This window comes from Stylophora pistillata, chromosome 11 (genome assembly GCF_964205215.1).
Source record: "Stylophora pistillata chromosome 11, jaStyPist1.2, whole genome shotgun sequence".
Lineage (NCBI taxonomy): Eukaryota > Metazoa > Cnidaria > Anthozoa > Scleractinia > Pocilloporidae > Stylophora > Stylophora pistillata.
In genome coordinates, this window is record NC_142529.1 from 5,541,145 (window position 1) to 5,564,264 (window position 23,120).

The following is a 23,120-nucleotide window of genomic DNA, read 5'->3' on the forward strand; positions in this document are numbered from 1 at the left end:
ATGCTTTTGAGTGGAGAGGAGGGAGACAAAAAAGACTTACACTTTGTCAAAACTCTGGCTAGTTAAATTTTAATTTCAAGCAGACTTCAAACTGTTACTGGTGTACACAGGCCTACACAGTGTTCCCTTCATGGTTCAATCAATGGTTTAACACTAACATCCTGTAGTTTTTAGTAAAGTCAACTGGACTTAATACTAACCATACAAATATGTTAACTACCAGAAATGATATTACAATTCATAAGGCACGTGCAGTCACATATTTAGTACACAATCTAATTATTTAATTTTGATCATATTTTTTGGAGATCAGAGATGTTCTCATACAGAACTCAATGGCTCATGGTTTATTGGCTAGTTACCGACTCAAAGTCACAGTTTATGAATTAAATAAGATTATTTTGTAGTTGTTAATGGTGCAGTCTTTTGGTGCTTAACAATGAGTTTTTTTTTTACACCACAAACTACAGCTTTTTCCTGGAAACTCAAATAAAAATGGTGTTGTGAAAAACAGTCTACAGGAATTTGCAAGAGCAAAGATAATCAGGTTTCAACCAATAAGGTATCATAATTGGCCAGTTCTGAGAGTGGAAGTCTATGGGATACTTCTTACTACTACAGGTAATTATTTTTTCTCATTTTTGACTCCCTGAGGTAAACATGAAGTCACAGAAACCAATTACTTTTGGAAGGCAAGGTTGGGTAATGCTACAGAGCTAAGTGCAGGTTCAATAATTTCTAATTTTTGCTGAATCTTGATGGGATGCGAATTGTTTTTCATATAATTTTTGGAGCCGACCAGAAAATTTGATGAATTGTGCCATCCATTATTTGAGATAAAACTGTGAAATGTAGCGGTGGTTATGGATCAATCATCATTATAATATTGATGCTCACAGCTAGAGCATCAACATTACAATGATCACAGGTACTTGACTATATGTTTCCAGGTATTTCTCTACATACATGTGGGCTTCTTTTAAAGCTGCAAAATTAAAACCAGGCCAAATAATGCAGACAACAAAGTTGCAGTTGGTGGTAAATATAAAAACAAAATGTATGAGATGGCTTTGCTGATCCTGGAACTTAGTAGATTGTTAAGCTCATAATTATGTCATGCATAGCATTTACACACTAAACATAGGAATAATATTGATTTAATGTGTACACGCATGTACAATGAACATTACTGACTTTGCTCCATACTCCTTTGTAAATTTGTAATGCTTATTACTTATTACTGCTAAGCATGCAATCATTTATTGTACATCTCTTCTTGTTTATTTCAGTTCCATCACAACCTCCCACTGACTTCAAGTTGAATGCAAGTTCTTCTACCAGTATTACAGCTTCCTGGAAGTTACCACCATCATTTGCAAGACATGGAAGAGACATTATAGGGTTTAAATTGTTCCACAAAAAGAAAGGTTCTACAGGATCTGCTTCCTCCTTCACTATAAACAATGGATCGATATTAAGTAGACTTGTCACTGAGCTTGACGAATACACTGAATATGAATTTCAAGTTTTGGCCTTTACATCTGACAGTGATGGAGTGAAGAGCCCTGTTGAGGTGGAGAGAACAAAGGGAGATGGTATGTGATAGGTAGAGAAAAACTAGCTTAACTTTTGGGAACATCCACCTGATTCCTAAGAGTTCTTTAGCTGTCTACCTCACCTTGTTTTATTAACTTTTCCCTTGTTTATTGCCATATTAATACCATTATGTTTAGATTTCATGCTGGAGTGTATCCTCTGAAACAATGCCCCCTGATTACTTTTAATATGTGCTTTTGGTGCCAGTTCTGAGCTGACTATGAAATTGGCTTTTACTCGCTTTAACTAGGTGAAAGAGAAAAATGATGTTTGTTTTTAATGAAATAAAAAATTTTACTTGAACTGCTACTGAAAATCACAAAAACAAATGATCCTTAAAATTGCGGAAAAGAAGTCTGAAAAAAATTCAGGCTTTTAAAGGATTAAAAAACATGCCCCTAAGCGCTACTTGAGTATAATTGAGGTTTGGTAAATGTAAAATACATATTTGGATGGCTTCTTAAAATAATGAGAGACAAGCACTTAGTATAATTATCTAGAGGCCTCTACTGTGTCCAGTTCCCCGGCCTCAGCCACCAAATCTCGTAAAAACAGGCATGAGCCCCTATTTCAGGCCAGGGGTCTGTTTTGTGTAATGTTTCCAATCTTTTATTTTATTTCTTTTTCAATTTATAGGAGAGTGTGTTGAGTTTGATCTGGGAATGGAGGGTGGAAAAATTCCAGACAGCAGAATAAGTGCTTCTTCTTCCAGCACACCAGCAGAGAATGGTCGACTAAACTACGCATTGGGAGCATCATGGTGTGCAGGAACAAATGACACTAACCCATATCTACAGATTGATCTACAGACACTTCATATCCTCTGTGCTGTGTCTACTCAAGGGAATTCTCAGGCAGATCAGTGGGTGAAGACCTATAAACTACAATTATCCACAAATGGGACAACTTGGATGGACTATAGGGAAGGAGGACAGGTTAAGGTATGACATGTGGACTGGTTGAGAATTATACCTCATCTTGCTTTAATCACTGTGCATGTGGTTATGATATTAGTGAGGCATTTATCTTTACATGGCCATCAAAGAATTTCTTGATGTATTACACAACAAAAGGAGAGGAGCAATTGTCATTACGTTATTTGGTTAGTAAAACGTAAACGATCATTTCTGCCCAAACACCGTGACTATCATGAATTTTGGCATGTCGAATGAATAATTTTTTATATAACGAAGATGGAATGTGCCAAAGTTTTTAACTACATAAGAAAAATTTGGCCACCTTACAAGCATAACTATTGTGCTAAAAAATAGCAAGTTGTTAATTTGTGATAATTAGTTTCATGCTGAAACTGTTTTATTTGTCACATCGTGTGATCTACGTGGAAAAAAGAGCTCTATGATGGGTTATGATTATTTGTGATTTTCCTAAGGTTTTAGTAGGAAATGAGAATAGAAACTCAAAAGTCAAGCATGTTCTGTATGGAGTGTTAACAAGATATCTTCGATTCCTGCCACAAACACACCAGGGTGGGGTGTGTATGAGAACAGAGGTGTTTGGGGTGAATCAAAAGACAAGTAAGTAAGTAAGACAAGTATGTAAAAACGTTTGTGTAAAATATGTTGCACGCTCTCTCGATCTTATCTTTGCATTTCACAGTTATCAAAGGTATTGATTTTAATTTATTAACAAAGGCTCCAAAGCTAGTTGCTATGTAAGTATGTTAGTAATTGTTCTTTGGAATAGTGGCTTTGTGATGCAAACCACTCTTTTCCTTTCATCTGGTTATTTAGCAAACATCTTGGCTACACTTTCTTTGAAATTTTTCTACCCCTATTCTTTTATACTTCTGTAACAATATCCTGTAGATTGTTATTCGAAGTTATTTATTTGACGACACTGAACTAGATAATTTGGAAAAAACGTGAAGGTCAAATTTGGATTATTATCTTGCAGTATGTGATGTACAGGCCATTGGTTTGGCCAGTAGTGGTTGGATTCCAGATGACAGTTTCTCAGCCAGTTCAATATTTAATAGCAGTTATGCAGCTAAATATGGTCGCCTTAATGGAACAGGGGTATGGGAACCTAAGACTACAACTGATCCTAATGACTACCTACAAATTGACCTACTGTATGAGTATGTTATCTGTGCTGTAGCCACTCAAGGAAATCCACCATCCCAATCGTCAGCACTAGAATGGACCACACAGTACAAACTAAGATTTTCACTCAATGGTACCACATTTTTTCCCTATAGAGAAAATAAAGTTGACAAGGTAATAGCATGTCATGCTCTTGTATAAAAAGTGTTCATAACAACCAAAATTAATACTTGTGGTAAATAACTGTGAAGTGGCTTATACGTATAATTACTAAAATCTCATAAAATTTTAATTTTGTTAAAATTCGAATGACATTAGATTTTGTTAGACATTTAAGAATAAACACTAGCGAGAAAAACACAACGTTTCGATGACTCCATGTCATCATTCTCAAGTGAGAAGAGAATAAAGATGAATAGTTAATTTATACCGTACGAAGGTGGCAAACGTAAAAAGTTTAAAATTTTTAAAATATTTAAATAACTAATTGCGCGTGTTGAGTTCATAAATGTAAACTATTAAATAAATAGTTTCGCGCGTGTGGAATCCGATTGTTTGTTCAAAGAGGGCTTCATCTTCTTTATGAGAAGCATTTCATGAACTAAACAGTCCAGTTTCCCGGTGCATTTTTTAAGTACGTTGAAATGCTTGGTCAGGTCGCCGATGGTTTGTAGGCCGTGATCGTTCTTTAGATGGTTGCCGATGGCCGAATTACGGTGCTCATTAATACGTTGATGTAAATGCCGGCTGGTGTACCCGACGTACTCTGCATCACACAGATCACATTTATAATTATATACAACGCATTGTTGGCTAACTATAGGAGGTAGTTAGCCAACCTCCTATAGTTAGCCAACAATGCGTTGTATATAATTATAAATGTGATCTGTGTGATGCAGAGTACGTCGGGTACACCAGCCGGCATTTACATCAACGTATTAATGAGCACCGTAATTCGGCCATCGGCAAACATCTAAAGAACGACCACGGCCTACAAACCATCGGCGACCTGACCAAGCATTTCAACGTACTTAAAAAGTACACCGGGAAACTGGACTGTTTAGTTCATGAAATGCTTTTCATAAAGAAGATGAAGCCCTCTTTGAACAAACAATAGGATTCCATACGCGCGAAACTATTATTTAATAGTTTACATTTATGAACTCAATACGCGCAATTATTTATTTAAATATTTTAAATATTTTAAACTTTTTACGTTTGCCACCTTCGTACGGTATAAATTAACTATTCATTTTTATTCTCTTCTCACTTGAAAATGATGACATGGAGTCATCGAAACGTTGTGTGTTTTTCTCGCTAGTGTTTATTCTTAAATTTTGTTAAAACAATCGATAATTGTTAATTGGTAAAACAATGTACTAACATTATCCACAATTTGTTTCTGTTGCTTACATTTAACATATCTAAATTACTTTTAAGAGTCAGTGTTGAGCCATTTTTTTTTTCCAGTGGCTAACTATACTGCTTTCATACACACAGATGTATATATTTAACAATTATTCACTGAAGGCGAGGTGAATATCGTCGAATAATCCCCGACACGAAGTAGAGGGGATTACTCGACAATATTCACCAAATAATTTGAATATATCAACATAGTTGAAATGGTAAATTGGCCACCGTTACGATTATAAAAGCTGACGTTTTGAGCGTTAGCCCTTCGTCGGAGCGAATAATTAGTCGAGCGTTAGCCCTTCGCTCCGACGAAGGTCTAACGCTCGAAACGTCACCTTTTATAATTGCAACGGTGGCTAATTTATCATTTCAACTTTTTGATATATTCAAATTATTTCGTTACCCCCACTAACGCAGCCCCAAACAGTTTCTTTAGAAACTATCAGCCAATATTCACCAAACCTGAGACGAATAATTGTTTTAGCATAATTTCAGAGCTGAACAACAGAGAAATTTCTAGAATCATAACATTATTTTTAGTAACATTTATTAACATTTTATTTTAACATTTATATAAACCGCGTGGAGCAGTTTTTATAGCGTCATATAAGGAACCCCTCGACCAATCAGATTGCTGGAAACTCTTTGCTCAGCTCTGAGATTATAGATAGATAAATCTGTTTTTAAAAAGGTTACAATTTGAAAAGCCCGCAGGAAAACCGCCGAATACGGAGAAGACACAATCTGCCCCAAATCTAACCTGAGCGAAGGCCAAAGTCTGTGCCTCGGAAACCAAAAATTCTTGTTCAAATCCTGTATCTAGTTCTACAAAACTTAAATCCGAGCCCACTAAGCCTGTTAAGTCCGTCAAGGAGATAGAACTAGTTGTTGCAAAACGGACACGTTCAGGACGTTTAGTTAAAATACCAGAGGGATACTCTTCATAGACTGTTAACGTAAAATTGTTCATTTTACTAGGGGGAAGGTGTTAGGAGATTGGACACTAGTCTAGAGTATTATCGTATGTAGAGGAACCGTGAGAGAGACATTAAAAGGTTCAGTTGAGTTTATGTGTAGTGGTCTCTTCCCTGCAATAACATAATCAACCATTGTTACATTCTTGAGACAACTAGCGGGTTCAATAAACAAATATTCAATTCCTCACTGTAATCTTGTGGAGTATACCTCACCTGGTTTGACTTTAACCAAGCAAGTTGTAATATGATTATATGACTTTTTTTATCACATACTTCAGGTCTTTCGCGGAAATTCAGGAAAAACTGACACAGTGAAAAACAGTTTTGAGGAATTTGCAAGCACAAAGTTTATCCGCTTTCAGCCAACGGCATATCATAAATACAAGGCTCTGAGAGTGGAAGTTTATGGAGTACCTCTGACTAGAGGTATTTATTAGCTCTAGTTTCTCCACCCCCATCCTGATACAAAAGTCACAATAACACAATAACAAGTTAAATATTCTGTAATATTTATTGTGAAATGATTTTAAAATTAAGACTTATCAGTTCTGGTCTCGGCCCAAAATATTACATCCATTATGGAGGGAAACTGTAGGTTTTCCTTCAACCGAACAAGGCAAAGTTAACCATGCCAGACTTGCACAGCATATGATTGACAATGGACTTGTTGCACCATTTTAGGATGACTCGCTCCTTTTTTTGCATTTTTAAATGAGATGTTGTTGGCAGATAGGTCTGATAGGACATGGCTTCCTGTTCCAGAGCTTTCCAGAAACCTAAAGTTGTCATGGAAGAGAGGAAGTTGGTCTGTGTTAATTTTTCTGGAATGGCTGAATGGCGGTTTCTCTGTTGACAATTAGTATTCAAAAGTCGTGTGCCTTGATATTTTGATAAAACAGCTACAAATAGGTGGGAAAGTTTATCGTTAGCAAGTCACTGCACGTGATTTATCATCTATCCTTTGGTATGTCACTAGGCGTATGAATAATTATTGTTAACGAGTTTTTGAATGAATTTGAACCCAGGAAAATAAAACTAAGCCAGATTATATATACTGACATTAGAGTTCTTTTTTGTAAACATCAAAAACAAAATAATGCTGGAGATGGCTGTAAAATGCTGAAGCATTTTTGATTCAGGAACCTCTTAGGTTGCCTTTGCGACAGACTAATAAGCTGATGCCAGGACTAACATCTTTACACTCAATGTTTAAGGAAAAGTCTATCACATATATAAATAGAGTCACCACTCCTGATCATCCTTCTTTCTGATAGGAATGTCCCATGCTCATTAAGTTTACTACAGTGGTTGATTGAGTGTATCTTTCTAAATTCCACATCAATTTCCACTAAGCATGGAGCTATGAATTTTATATTTTATTTTCTCTTTATTTCAGTTCCATCAAAACCTCCTACTACTTTCAAGTTGACTGCAAGCTCTTCTACGAGCATCAAAGCTTCCTGGCAGTTACCACCAGTCTTTGCCAGACATGGAAGAAACATAACAGGGTTTAAACTGTTCTGCAAAAAAAAAGGTTCTGGAGGGTCGGCAGCAACCTTGACTATTAGGGAGGGATCAACATTAAATAGACTTGTCACCGGGCTTGATTATTACACAGAATATGAATTTCAAGTGTTGGCATTCACTTCTGCTGGGGATGGACCAAAAAGTTCTGTAGAGGTGGAAAGGACAATGGAAGATGGTATGTGAGGGATAAAGAAGAGTGATGATGTAATTGCTACATTTATAGTTTGCTGTATGTTCATCAAGCGAGTGTGATGAATAGGTGACCGAAAGTATAAACAACCAGTACTATCAAAAATTTGAAAACAAAACAGCAATAATATGTGACAAGTAAGGGTTTAATATCAAGTATTTTAGAAATTTTTAAAGCAAGAATGATCAAATCACTGTTCAATTACAGCTCCTTCACAACCTCCATCTAACTTCACTGTCACTGCAACCTCGTCTACAAGCGTAACAGGATCATGGCAATTACCGCCTGGAAATTCGAGAAATGGAGTAATTAAAGGATTCAAACTGTTTTACAAATGGAAAGACTCCTCAGGATTAGGAACAATCCTTCCTATCAACAATGAATCAAGTTTAAACATAAATGTTACTGGTCTTTACAAGTACACAGAATATGAATTTCAATTGTTGGCCTTCACTTCTGTTGGGGATGGACCAAAGAGCTCCGTGGTTGTTGAGAGAACAAAAGAAGATGGTTAGAACAGCTATTTGTTTTATCTTGTAATAGTAGTGTCACTACTATTTATTAAAAAGCCAGATATGTTTTCAGTACAGTTTTCTCAATTTAAGCGAAAAATGAAAATATAATTGTATGTAGCCTAAGAGTTTGGTGATGGGAATTGCCATAATTTGACAGAATGGTAAAGTAGTTATTTGATCGTAGTTAACATTATGCATGCATTTTCATTGTCCATTAAAGCATTATATTATTTCATAATGAAATTGTGCATGTGGGAGAATTTTAAGTTTGTTCCTGAATTTCGCGAAAAAGAAAGCAATAAAGAAACAAACAAATAGTACTGATATTCTGAGTCAAATTTGTGTTCCCACGTGAAGACACATCCTAGAAATAGAAGTCATATTATTTGATTGGTTCCTTATGCTTATGTTAAGACGCCTTTCGAAAATGACATATTTTCAAAAAACCTTTCATGCCAAATACCCTCAGTAAGTAGCCCAATGAAAAACGCATTATCAAATTGTACCAACACTTGACTGGAGTCAGTAAATTATGTAAAAAAGCCAATTTTTCTTAATGTAAGGGTAATATTAAGCACCCGATAGTTTAAAAGGGGAAAAACGATTGGCAGATTGTGATGATTATATGTAAATGGACGATTAATCATTTGTTGCATGATGTGGAATCAGTCATCAGACAATCCATACGATTGATAGCCTAGCTGTCTCTACATCGTGAGACAAATGAGTAAACGTTAATTTATCTAAAAAAGCATGACGAACAATAACACTTTACTTTGTAACATAGTGATTGTATTTTTTGTTCTGATTATCATCATTTTTGTAATGTTACTTTTCATTAACAGTTCCTTCACAGCCTCCTGGTGGCTTTAACCTTACTGCAACCTCTCCTACCAGTATAACAGCATCTTGGCAGTTACCACCAGAACACTACAGAAATGGAATAATCAGAGGATTTCAATTGCTCTACAAAAAGAAAGGCGCTTCAGGGTCAGGAAGTGTGCAGCACATTAACAATCAGACAACTCGCACTAAAGATGTCACTGGGCTTGATAAGTTCACAGAATATGAATTTCAAATATTGGCCTTCACTTCTGTTGGGAATGGACCAAAAAGTACAGCTATTTTTGAGAAAACAAAAGAGGCTGGTAAGAAATAGGATTCTATCTAATTTCCATTTCTATGAATCTCAAAAAACCATAGATGCCACAAATGTCCTAGAACGTTATTCAGTTTTAAAGAAGAGGTCTGCCATTCATGAGAAAACTTATTTGTTGCTTGTCTAGTCTGTGATGTGAAAGATCTGAACACAATTATAATCCCAAACATAGACTTTCATTTCAGGTGTTTATGTCAAAGTATGCACGCTGCAAACTCTGTAAATCTCAACTGATTTATTTATGACCAAATAAGGAATATACGTAAAATGACAAGTGACGTAACATATCGTAACATCTCCCTTCTTTTGGAGTAAGCTAACTTCCGAACGAAAACTCTATAAACATAAATCAAACGTGACTGTCCAGGTCGAAAAAGAGTTTACTAAAATAAAAATTAGAAATAAAACGAAACAGAACAAATGGAACTTGGTACAGGACTTTAAGTCAGGAGTCCTTATTAAAGTTGTTGCCCGATAGTCAGTTTTTCTAATATAGACACTTCGAGTTCCCTTGAGCTGTAGTCTAGTTTCATATGATAAACTACGCAACAAAGTCATTGAACCTCGAGGGTGGCGTTACAACTCGGGTACGCGTTTTCTTCAAAGGAACAGTTTGTGATGGCATTGTTGGTTTCGGGTCACGATTAGCTGACTTGACATTTTGCTTTGAAGGCTGGTTTACACTCTTGGCAAGCTGGCTATCACTGCTTTCAACTGGTTTGGGTTGTTCAGCTGGTCATGTAGCTGGCCTCAGAAATTCCCGATTTCGACGGAATACTTGGTTGTCTGAACTAGTTTTTACTACAAAGGACCTGTCTGATAGCTTCTTGGTGCAGGTACCTGATTTCCAGCTTTGATTCTTGGTGCCACTGTTACCTCTTGCCCAACATGTAATTCTGGTAGGGAACGTGATATGCGATCATGGTACCAATTGGCCTTTTGCCTTTTCAACTTTAGCTTTGCATTCACATTTTCTGGAATCTTAGGGAACAGTAAGTCAGAAGCTGTAGGTAGTAAGGTTCTGGTTCGTCTAGACATCAATCTCTGTGCAGGGCTACTTTCCATGAACTCTGTTGGTGAGTTGCGCTGGTCCAATAGGCCTGACCATGGGTCTTTGTTGTCTTTGAGAGCTTTTCTAAAAAAATACTTGACAATTTTCACAGCAGACTCTGCCTTTCCGTTGGATTTGTGATGATGTGGTGAGGAGGACACGTGAGTGAACTCCCAACCAACTGAAAACTTACAGAACTCATGGCTTGTAAACTGAGGAGCGTTGTCAGTAGTTAGTGTATCTGGAATGCCATGTCAACTGAACTGTTCCTTAAAAAATTCAATCACGGAACCAGAAGTGTTTTCCTCCAATCTCTGTACTTCTAGGAAATCTGAGTAGTAGTCAACGAGCACTATGTATTCTTTGCCATGAAGTTTGAACTGGTCAGCAGCTACTCGACCCCACGGGCGGTCAGGAAGCTCATGGCTTTGCATTGGAAGCTTCTGATTCTTGACTTGAAATTCGTTGCAAATTGAACATTGTTTGATTAGGTCACTCACTTCTGCATTCATACCAGGCCAGAATACAGCGTCTCTAGCTTTGCGCAGGGAAACTTCTACTCCTAAATGGCTGGAATGGATTCTGGATTTGACTTCAGGTTTCAGTAACTTGGGGATGACTACTCTTGAGCCTTTGAAAAGAACACCATAGTGAACTGATAGCTCATCGCGGTAGGACCAATACTCCCGTATCTGGATTGGTACCTGATCTTTCTGCATTGGCCATCCGGTCAGAATTGTGGTTTTTAGTGTCTGCAGAGTGTCATCACGACTTGTGCTACGTTGCAATTTATCCAATTGTTCTGGCATGACCTTCAGGGTTTGAATAGGGTCAAGGCTCTCCAGCTCTAAGGAAAATACTTGAAAAGATTCTTCGGGCTCAGAAGTTTCATGTTGTGCGGCTCTAGACAAATGGTCGGCTAAGAGCATTTGGGATCCAGGCTTGTACTTAACGGTCAAGTTGAATCGTTGCAGCCTGAGAAGCATTCTTTGAAGGTGGCATGGAGCTGATAATAGAGACTTCTTGAATATTGACTCAAGAGGCTTGTGGTCAGTTTCAACCGAAATCTGCTCTCTGTGTGCTTGGTTTTGATTGAATCTTTCACAAGCGAAGACTATGCCTAGACATTCTTTCTCTATGGTTGTATAGCTTTGTTCTATTGGTGAGAGAGTTCTGAACGCAAGGCGACTGGCTGTCCATTTTGAAGAAGGACTGCGCCAAGACCTTTAATACTGGCATCCGTCTGAATAGTTACTTCTTCTTCTATGCTGTAGAATTTAAGGAACGGGTGTTGAGTAACCACCCATCTGGTTTCAGTCCATCCCTTGAAATCACACCACCCATGAAATTAACTTCTGCCTGTCGAAGCTTAACTTTGTTCTTGTTGAGTTTCAGATGTACTTGTTTGGCTTTTTCAAGTAGGTGGACCACATTCTGATCATGATTAAGAAGGGCTTCTGAGTGGTTTTCACCATAGCCAGCAACAACAATATCGTCTCTGATGACTTTCACACCAGGTAGGTTGGCGAGACGTTCTTGTAGTCTGCTTTCAAAGACTTCTGGGGCTAGATTTATAACAAAGGGCATTCTTAAGTAACGGTATCCTCCTAGGGGTCTCCAGAAAGTGGTTAGTTTACTGCTTTCTTGGTCAAGGCCAACTTGATAGAATCCATCTTTTGCATCGAATGAGCTAAAGATTCTGGCTTTGTTGAGGTCTGGTAACAGCTCTTCCAACGTTGGCATTTGAAATTTGGGGCGTTGTATGGCACGGTTCAGGTCTTTTGGGTCCAGACAGATTTGAATCTTCTGAGGTTTGGCAACTATTAACATACTGCTGATCCACTCTGACGGTTCTACCGCTTTCTTGATAATGCCTTTCTCCTCCAGTTCTAGAATCTTGTTCTTAACTTCTTTTTGTAGTGCAACTGGCACGCAACGAGGGGAATGTTGCACTGGTTTAAAATTCGGGTCAACCACAATCTTTGCATATCCAATATGTCCTAGTCCGGTGCATACTTCATGATACGTGGTCAACAGTTCTTCCTTTGACAGAGATTTTTGTGGTGGGGTCTCACTTATCTGACGTACATTCTCGGGAACGCTGACATTTAGGGGAATGAATTGCAACTTCTCACAGGTTTCAGCTGATAGCAAGGGCTTACTCTTGTATTTTATTACTTGAAACTTCAGAATCTGTCGTCTGCCATGGTATCTGACTTGTAAGTCGCACTAACCAACTGTCTTTAAAGTTGTACCGCCAAAAGAGCTTCAGCTTAACTGAGGAGGTGTTCATGGGTGGATCTCCTAACTGTGTGATAGCTGAGAGGTCGTCCCAGCTCATAACATTACATGTAGCTCCAGTGTCTAATTGACATGCCAAGGTTGTAGTCTTCTTTAGCTGATTTGCAGAATTCTATATCTGCAAGCCACTGTTTTGCTTTAGTCTGGACTAGAGAGAGGTTCCACTTGCAAACAGCTTTCATCCAAACTGTCGTCCTCGTCTTCTTCGAATTGTTGTACCTTCTTTGATGATCGGCAAACAGACGCAAAATGGCCTATTTTTTGATACTTGTTGCACGTTTTATTGAACGTGGGACACTGTGTTCTTCTTTCATGACGTTGTTCACGACCACAATACTTACAGGTCGGTTTGGAAAATCCTTCCGATTTCTTTTTTTCAGATTTCTTCGGCGAATTTGACGATCTTCCTTCATCTCTCTTCTTACTACGACTTCCGTAGCGGATATTTTTATCGCTGAACTTCTTTACATCTTCTGACTTGTTGTCTCCAGCGCCTGCTATCGTCTTGATTTGCAGCGAAGCGATTTCACTCCTAGTGCACATTGGAATGGCCTTCTTGAAGTTCAGGGATTTTTCTTTCAAGAGTCTTACCTTATCACCTTGATTCCATAAGCCAATGACGAGCCTGTCCCTTATAAGTTCGTCTGTAAGTGCACTGTATTCACAGGTCGCGGCTAATTTTTTTAAACGTGTGACATAACTTTGGATGGTTTCTTCGCTTTGCTGCACACGTATTAAAAACATACCGTTCGTATACTAAATTTCTGCTGGGCTTGAAGTAGATTTCCAATGCTTCCAAACATTTGTCGATTTTGTTCTTGTCTTCCTCTGAAAGGTTTAGTTTGAGTAATATCTGAAGGTATTCTCTGCCCATTGATGAACGCAAAGTCGCTAAACGGACCGATTCTTCTTGTTTGTCTAGGCCTGTTGCTATTTCGTAGTCGCACCATTGCTGCTTGAGAAAGTCCCAGTTGGCCGTAACGTCACCGTGACACTTCATAGGACTTGGTAGCGGAAAATTAGGTGAGATAACTTGAGGATAAATTGGGGCTGCCCATGACGGTGCGGCGATGTGCGCGCCCGACTCCACGTGGTCATTTTCTGACGGCATCTTGAGTGTTTTTTTGTTTTTTTTTTACACTTTGAGTCCGAAAATCGCTTTCAAGTTACGGACAATAAAAGAAAATAGCCTCAGCAAGGTAACTTCTACGAGTAACTTGCGAAAAAAAGTGCCGAATCGTCAAAAAATTAATTTTTGTCCTGACACCTTGTTAAAGTATGCACGCTGCAAGCTCTGTGAATCTCAACTGATTTATTTACGACCAAATAAGGAATATACGTAAAGTGACAAGTGACGTAACTTATCGTAACAGTTTATGGTTTCCTGAGTTTTATAGAAAGACACCTAACCCTGTATCTGCATGGCTATTAAAGTTGATACAACCTATGGCCAATTGTTCAATTTCATGTTCAGGCTATAGTAGAATACCATGCAAGTGGGGTGTTCGCACTTTTTAAAGTGATGTATAAGGAAAGTAATATCAAAATTTACTTTAAATTTTTCTATGTTATGGCAATCAGGTTTAGATTTTAAATTTTTTTCAAACAGTCGAACCTAGATAGCATACATTGCTTAAACTTGCAATGTGGTATTTTTGTGATAGCAAGCATAATTCTTGTCTGCTAGAAATATTTTACTACCTGCACTAGGATTATCACTTTCCTGTGAAGGTATCTTAATCAAGCATGCACATTATTTTATTTCATTTACAATTCAGACGTCTCAGGTCTGAATTTGCTGCATTCTTAGGAAGGCACTGATTTCTGGATAAAGACTTCTAGGTAGAAAATTCCGGTCAAATGCACATTGTCTAGCTATTAGAAAAAGTGACACAGTCTGATCCATTAATTAAAGATAAATGTGTACTAGTTAAAAAATGACTTTTTAATCGCAGCTCCTTCACAACCTCCCTCTCAGTTTGTTGTCAGTGTGGACTCTTCAACTAGTATGACAGCATCATGGCAACTACCATGGAAAGACTCAAGACATGGAATCATCAAAGGATTTAAACTGTTCTATAAAAAGAAAGACGCAGGCCCAGAAATTTCCTTGACTATTGACAATGGAAACACGTCAACAAGAGTTACCATGCTTGATACATTCACTGAATATGAATTTCAAGTGTTGGCCTTTACTTCTGCTGGTGATGGACCAAACAGTTCGACTGTTCTTAGGACAACAATGGAAGATGGTGAGAATCAGAAGTGCTGTAACCAACATTTAAATCAACGGAAACATCACAATTGCAGACATAAAGCTGATGTTCATTATTGATCTGTGGTGCTGGCTTTCAAAATGTGGAATCTAGGCTCAAATACTGGACCTTGTCTGTTTAATTAGATTTGTAACTTTGTTGTAATGTTATGAGATCGTCTTCGTCGTTTTGCATTGTTTCCATCTTCATACAAACCTATATTTATTCCTTTTTTAGATTATCCCTAAGAAAGAGCCAATTCCTGTGTCCCTTACAAGAGGTGGCGGTATATCCTTGTATATGTATGTAATGATTTTCTGTATCATTCCTTTATTTATAATCACATTATCTTTGTTCTTCCAGCTCCCAGTGCACCTATTTCTTTGTCTTCTGTTGATGTGCCACCTAGCAATTTACATGGTCCAAGAATAACCTTGTCCTGGAGTAAGCCTACAGAGCCAAATGGAGTTATCAGAAGTTACACTTTGTTTTACAGTCACGGTGGAGGTGCACCTAAAGGGATTCCTGGAATAGACAAAGATACATTGAGACACACGGTTGATGTGTTGGGTGGAGTGACTTATCGTTTTTATGTCAGAGCTGTGACTATTAAACCTGGAGCTAATGGGACGATAACTGTAACCACCAAAGAATACAGTAAACTTTGCTTTCATATCTTTGAAATGACCTTTTATGAATGATTACATGTTAGAAGAACAAGGGTTACGATACAGCCATATTTCTACCATAAAAAGACGAATCTTTATATATTGTGTAAATTTAAAAGTACAGACAGTAGCTGGCCACCCAAAATAACTTAAGGGCTAATAACGTGTTGGAAATAATCGCAATTAGACTTTTTATTTGCTTTATAAATATACGTCTTACGGATTAAAGAAGGGAGTTTTCTCTTGATCATGATGTGCTTTTTGTACTTTTTTTAGAACCCAGTGTTGGCCCAGACTCTCTTTTTTCTTCTCAAGTGAACAAGACGACTTTAAATATTTCATGGGAACCCCTACAGAAAGAAATGAGTTATGGAAGAGTTACTTTGTATGAAGTCAAGGCCAACGTTTGGTGGACAGCACATTTTCACAACTGGTCTGCTCCCAGTAACATTACTGCTAATACCTCGGCAACTTTTGTTGTGTTGTTTGACCTGGTTTGTTATAAATATAATGTCTCTGTTCGAGCTTACACTGGAGCAGGGCCTGGGCCGTATAGCGAACCTCTGGTACTGGTAACATCAAGTGAGTTTAAGTAATGGTCAGGAATTTATATCTACAATTGGATTGTCTGAAATGAGGTATTTATTAAGTCACAATCTTCCCAAGACTATCTTGTTTAGATTATTTTCAGGGCGATGAAGTTACAAGAGTAAGATTCAAAAAACAAGTTTTAGGCGGGGGGCGACAGCTTAACACAGGTTCCATATATTAGAGGCACTATCAAAAACGATACAAAACACAATGCCATAACTGACCACTTGCTGTATAGAATCTCGCCCAAAAATACTACTTGCTTTGATTTTGGGAAATGAACATGCATTAAAAATTACTTGAAAGATTATTCTCAAGTTTATTTGATTGGTTCTACTTTAAGCGACTGTGGAAGACAAATCAAACTAGCCTTTGTGACTTAGTAAAGGGTGACCTCGACCACTTCCTACAGGTGGCTACTAAATAGAGGTGAAAATTGCTGTGTTTAACGGTGCCACCTAATACAGGTTCGGCTGTATTTTAAACGTTTACTGGTTACGTTTATTATCTTCATGATTACAATCTTAAATTGTTGCACTAAAGTATTCTGCGAAAGCTCTCCATTCCTCTCGAAGGGTCTGATGTATTTGTTCCTTTTTTTTCAATGTTGTACCAAAGTGGTAGAAACACCAGAGAAATTTAGAGCAGCGGACTATGGAACAACCCACGTTACATTGACATGGGAACATTCCGACAGAAAGGAGTCAGTTACCTATACTGTGAGCGGGGCTAAATTTATAGTTATGTTTTCTGTAGGGAAAGTTAAAAGTCAGATTTGACCAATAAATATACTAAATATTTGTTTTAAAATTTATGTGCATTCAATTCTCTTACTTCATTTTTTCTAAAAACTATGAACCTACCTTGACTTCAAAGGGAAGGTTTTGATGTATTTTCATCCACCACTATTTGCATCAATCAAAATTCATTTCAAGTAGTAAAGTTTTCATGAACTAGGGGATTACCACAGGACCCAGGGTTTGCTTCAGATTATATATTTTGGTTCAGTTGTGTCCTAAGTTTAATTTTTTTAATTTCATGTATTTTACCAAAGGGAATAAACTCAAGACTTCATAAAATTTGAAATGGAACAATCTGAGATCATCAGCTTCAGCATTTCTTTTACGAAATTCAAAAGCAATGACGTTTGAAGAACTTAGCACAACGATGTTTAATCCTTGCTGCTGCTTGATCTTATGGCACAGATAGGTAGTGATTTGTATTTAATGTGAATGTTAAGAAATCCTTTATCTAAAGCTGTTGTTTTGCATCGTGTAGGTGAATTACAATGGTACAAAGTTTTACGATAAAAGCTTCAAACATGTTGGCGCCAAAAAAACAAATTCAACAACGTCTACAGTGATAGGGTTATTTCCAGGCACTTCATACAAGTTTGAGGTTTATGGCTCCTCCGACTGTGGACAAACTGCAACCAAAAGTGTCTACATCACAACGCACATCATGGGTGAGTATGTAGATTTTTGTGATTAAACACTTCGGTGAAAGAGATAGCCCATGAAGATCATTTCCAATTGATATAAATCAATCCCAAGTAATTAATTGAGTTAGGAAATGGATCATTAATATTATCTATGGTCAATTCTGTCTGGCCTACACGTACACGTACCAATGAGTGCAAGTCGTGTAATGATACAAAATATGTTTTCTTTTTTGATAGCTCCTAATTCCCCACTACCACTTAACATGACCGATGTTGAGGTCTCTGAGACAGCTGTTGATATTTATCTGTGGCCTGTTGAACAAGAAAATGGCCCCATAAGGTAATTAAATAAAGAGTGTGACTTACACTTATAGGAGAGGAGGTTCGTTTACGAAGTAAGGCACATGATAGTAATTTGTGAAAGTGTAGTGTGACTTGACTCTTGACTTAACTCTGATGATGACTTCCGCGCAGGTTGTTGAAACGTCAGTAACCACCACCGACAACAGTCCTTCTCAGGACGACACTCACCCGGACAATCACACTACACTTTGACATGTTGCCTCCGGGTTCAAACCACTTACTGCATGATAGTAATTGTAATGAAACGCATATCTAGAGTCTCAGGAGATTTGAATGGCTTTCATAGTATCGGTTTCATAGTTTTTAATTGCCGCCTCCAACAAGGGCGATGAGATGTCTTGAGTCAACGCTCTATAACTGTGGTAACTTTCTGCAAGGTCACAGAGCGAGAGATAACCTCTAGAGGTGTCAACTTTGTCTCCTATGTGAACTCAATTTTAGATTCATTAAATCAAAAATAGGATGAATGTTAGATGTAAATGCATTTCGTTGTTTACCTTTCAGTGCTTACCAGGTCATTGTTCTGAAAGTCGTGAATGGTGTTGAAGAGCTTCCAGGCGATTATGGTTCGCAACTGAAAGCTGCCAGTGATGCAAAGAAAGACAACTTGAACTTTTATATTGCTGCTGAGATAGAAAATCTACCAGCGATTGAAAAACCTTGGAAATTTACTGTTGGGGACGGTGAAAAAACTGCAAATTATGAAAATGAAATACTTGAAAGCGGAGAAAATTACATTGTGTATGAAAGAGCTTTAACTAAAACCAAGGATGTAAGTATACTAGTTATTTTAATTGGTTTTACTCGCTATTGGCATCTCGACTATCTGACCCTTAACCTATAGAGAAAGCAGTCGTAGGTTAATAACTTGTGCAACTGGAACTACTGATTTTGTTTTAGGGGAAATCATGAAGAAATCGGATGTTGTAATGTAAGAGGTTATGAGCATACCACGAGACGGTCGTATTGTTTGTATCTTAAGGAGCCGTGATGTTTTAAATTTTTGTGTATTTTTATAGGGGATTTTAGAAGGGAAAGTCAGCAAAGTTGCAAAAATAACAATCAGTCCAGGTATTGTGTATAAATTATACGTTTGTTTTTCTGGAAAGGTGTTCTTAAGCATGATTCTGTCCGTTACAGTTCATTGTCTTTTCAATCCTGTAAGAGCAGCATAATGAATGAGGTGACCCCTACCAAGAGCCCGTAGATAGGCCTCTTGGATACTACAGAAGTAACCACTTTAGAAAGATATCCAAAGTGGTGATTTCTTTTACTTGGAAAGTGGCCACTTAAGGATTATTTTGATGGTGACTTCAGAACGCGTGTTCATTTTACAACTTGTCAAAGTGGTAATGGTTCAAGGGGCCATTCAGGCTGCTTGAAAATCCATTATCCTATGGTCATTTCAACTGTCAATTAAACCCTTGAAATAACCTTTCATGACATCCCATGGAAGCTACTTTACCGAACTCGTCGGATTCGTTAAAGTGGTCTCATCTTTTTTCGCAAGATAATTACTTCTAACCACCTTCAAAGATTTCATAAGGAAAAAAGGTCCTTTGTCCCTTTCTCCTTCAATCTCTTCTTCTGTCTTATTGTATTCTTTTATCATTCCTTCCTTTCTTTATTTTCATTTTCTGGAGGTTAGATAAGCAGGGAGGAGAGGGAGGGAAGTGATCTATGCAGAATCTTTTTTCGGTGTGGGAGTTCTCATTTTTATTTTTCAGCGAACGAAAAAACTACGAGACTGAATCAGGGAGGAAAAATACAGAGATTTATCAAACAACACGATTTAATCATCCAGGTCAGCTGCAGTGTAGTTACTTGGAAATTACTGACTCTCAGAGATTACTTAATTGATTTTTTACTTTGTTTTTCTGCTTTCAGTAAACCTCATTTGTCACGGTCAGAAATATTCACTAAAGGTTTTCTCTCATATGATAGCTATGTATACTTCCACCTAATGAAAGTCTGATTTCACAACTCTTGGAGGCCTTGCAGTGTTACGAAGCAGTATGTTTTTTCGTTTTGTCCTCATTGATTTAAATACATTATGAACAATAGGGGTCCCAAGACTGGGTTCTCTTTGTAAGATACGCTTTGAACCAATTCACTGAAGACCTACTTAGGCCGAGGTCTGACAATTTCGTTAGTAGTAATTCGTGGTCAAGGGTATCAAAAGCCTTAGATCGATCCAGAAATGCCAGGCCTGTAAGTTTTCCTTTATCAGTATTGTGCAGAATAGTGTTCGTAATATCGATTAGGCTAGTAGCAGTAGAATGTAGTGGACGGAAGCCGGATTGGTAAGAAGATAGGAGCTTGTGTTTTAGTAGGAAATTCTACACCATTTCATGAACTGCCTTTTCCTTAACCTTTGCAAAGACTGGCAGAACTGAGATTGGGCGATAATATTGGAAGTATCAGATTTTGAACCGGACTTGAACACTGGAGTTACGATGGCATGCTGCCAGCTTGCAGGAATGGACCTCTCTTTTATCGATCTATTTATAATTATTGCTAGGAGTTTGGCAAGTGCGATGGCACCATCCTTAAGAAGCCGTGCTTGGATATTTTGTAATCCAGTAGATTTGTTGCTTTTCAGTTTCTCAAGCTCTTCAGCTACAAAGGATTCGCTAGCTTGGGAAAGTTTGAAGTTGTACGAGGATCGATTTGCAGGTGGTCTGGGGCCGATAATACCCAAGTCATACGCAGCCTCAGTTTTGCAATTGCGGTAGAAAATTACTTAGCAAAGCTCTGCGAGATCTTCTTAGGCTTTTGGATAACACCGCTGTGAGACTGAAGTGATGTAGTGGTCGACATCTTAGGTTTGGTAGCAATGACGGATTTCAACGTTTTCCACGATTTGGACGAGTCCTTATTTTCTTCAATCAAATTGGAATAATAATCTTGTTCAGCATTTCTTATGAGGCGTGTTGTTGTATTTCGCAGCTCTGTATTTAACCCATTCTTCAGTAGTCTTTTACTTCAGCGCCCGTTTATGATGGAAATCGCGTTTTCGCATCAATTCCCTTATCTCACTCGTTAGCCATGGTAGACTTTCAGCACGCACTCTCTTTGTGGAAAGAGGTGCGTGTTTTTCAGCTGTTGCATTATAAGTGTTTCAGCAAAAGCATTTCATGCTTCGTCAACAGTCAGACTGGCGTCAACTTTCTCTCAGGAGGCCTCATGCAAATCAGCTACAAATTTTTCACTTGAGGGCTTCGTAGTTTTTTCGCTCGCCTTGTCAAAACTATCAGCGAATGATCGCTAATCGAGCACTGTAGCACACCCGACTTGATGATTTTTTCAGCATCGTTTGTTAATGCTAGGTCAATTGTTGTAGAAGAGTGTTTGGAAATGTGCGTCGGTTCCTTGATGAGTTGATCGAATTGGTACATATTAAATAGTTGCATGAGTTCTTTGGAGATTTTTGGTGGTCTTTTAGGAAGCATGTCATAATTAAAGTTCCCGAGTAAAAGTGTCTCGATTCCTCTAAAAGTGTCTTGATTCGCTCAACAACAAATGTTGTAGAGCGTTTTCAAGGATTGATATTTCCAGTATTTTTAGGTTTACCTTTTGTTTTATTAAGTCTCGCCTTTTCGCCCCTACGTGCTATTTTGACGAATCTATAGTTTTGATCATTTATTTTTAGTGTGTGCTTGAACTTGGCTCAGTTCTCACCGTGTTAGAGATTTTAATCCCTTGTTATGGTTGAGGATAACTAGTTTGCTAGGTGGTCATTTTTGGGTTGGTAAAACTGACCTTGAGTCTTACACTGAACATTCTGTTTTGGAAGTTCCCACGGTTAGCTAACCCAAACATGTCTGTGATTTTTGTATTTAATACTGGGGCACTCCTTGCTGAAAGTAGTAGAAATAAGCAGTGAAACAAGAGAGAGAAAATTAACTGTAGTAGAAGCAGCAGTATAGGAGAATAAAGAAGAAAATTACAGAGTCTCAGTACCTCTTGTTAATTCGCCAAGCGAGTGGCAACAACCCCCACAACAAATTTGGTGGAGGACACGTTTTCAACAAAACCGGTGGAGCACCCGTTATCTACAAGTTGGTAAAGTACGCGTTTGGAATTCCTACAATTGTGAGTGGAACTTCGCTTTTATCAGCATGCTTTTCCGTTGCAAGCTAATTTGACTTTCTAAATCTGAGTGATAGCCGAGTTCTTTTATAATGATCTAGCTAGCGTAGAATGTAACAGTTTATTTAGTGTATAGGTCAGTTAGCTTCTGATTTGATTATCGCTGTTATCGGTCAATTTCAAAGTTAACATTTTCCCTTTGTTAGTAGCCCTTTTTTTCGGTTGCGTTGTTTCCTTTCTTTTGTTGGGAAATTTGGCTCATGTGGTATCTCTTAAATATTCATCCTGATTACTAGACAGCGAGCGCGAGCCCTTGCTGAAGAAGCTGTTCGCCAGGAAAACTGGTTCGAATGAGTGGCCAGCCCCTCCTCCACCCGTTCAGCAATCGAGAGTACCATTCTTTCGTTCACTTTTTAAATCAGCTAATAGATCGGCGAGGGCTGATGCACAATCAAAGGCGTTTTGTGGAATTCCTACATCTAGTGAATGTTCTCTGGTTTCTTCTTTTACCGGTAGCCAAAGTTCTGATTCAGAAGAAGATCTTATTTCTGAGAGCGGCAAGACCAGAGAAAATCTTTCCGATCGTGAAAATGAAAGCAAAGATTCTCTCGAAGCTCCTAATGACTCGGTTGTTGATAGTCGACGTAATTCTTTAGACTCAAATCAATTGTCTCTCGCACCAGCCTATGCAGAAATGGAAGACCAAGCTAGTCAGTTATGCCAAGCAGTCGAACGAATGCAAGCTTCGGTTAGTTCACAAAATAGAAGCGGCGGTGTAAAATCGTCAGTTATTTTTCCAATTTTTAGAGGCGACGAATCCGAAGACGCTCATGAATTTGTTAGGAATTATAAGAGGGCCGGTAGACTAAATGGTTGGAACGACGATAGTTTAGCATTAGGACTTCCTCTCTATTT

General features: G+C 38.0%; 1 protein-coding gene across 1 annotated transcript; it reads left to right on the top strand.

The window, feature by feature from the left end:
• LOC148719787 (receptor-type tyrosine-protein phosphatase F-like) lies at positions 1 to 20,473 on the top strand. Its single transcript, XM_088739156.1, has 16 exons — positions 1 to 57; positions 471 to 621; positions 1,290 to 1,595; positions 7,449 to 7,754; positions 7,977 to 8,279; positions 9,130 to 9,432; positions 14,751 to 15,047; positions 15,414 to 15,707; positions 15,995 to 16,300; positions 16,928 to 17,028; positions 17,588 to 17,774; positions 17,988 to 18,090; positions 18,618 to 18,885; positions 19,133 to 19,184; positions 19,841 to 19,917; positions 20,058 to 20,473. Exons 1-16 carry the CDS (start codon positions 1 to 3, stop codon positions 20,157 to 20,159), a joined length of 3,213 nt encoding a protein of 1,070 aa, XP_088595282.1. The 3' UTR covers positions 20,160 to 20,473.
• The last annotated feature ends 2,647 nt before the right edge of the window (positions 20,474 to 23,120 follow it).

Excerpts from the sequence above, each read along its gene's own strand:
- LOC148719787 (XM_088739156.1), top strand. The coding sequence starts at position 1 with ATGCTTTTGAGTGGAGAGGAGGGAGACAAAAAAGACTTACACTTTGTC. Across the intron at positions 15,708-15,994 it reads TGTAACCACCAAAGAATACA|AACCCAGTGTTGGCCCAGAC; the intron begins GTAAACTTTGCT and ends TACTTTTTTTAG. Across the intron at positions 18,091-18,617 it reads CAAGAAAATGGCCCCATAAG|TGCTTACCAGGTCATTGTTC; the intron begins GTAATTAAATAA and ends TTTACCTTTCAG.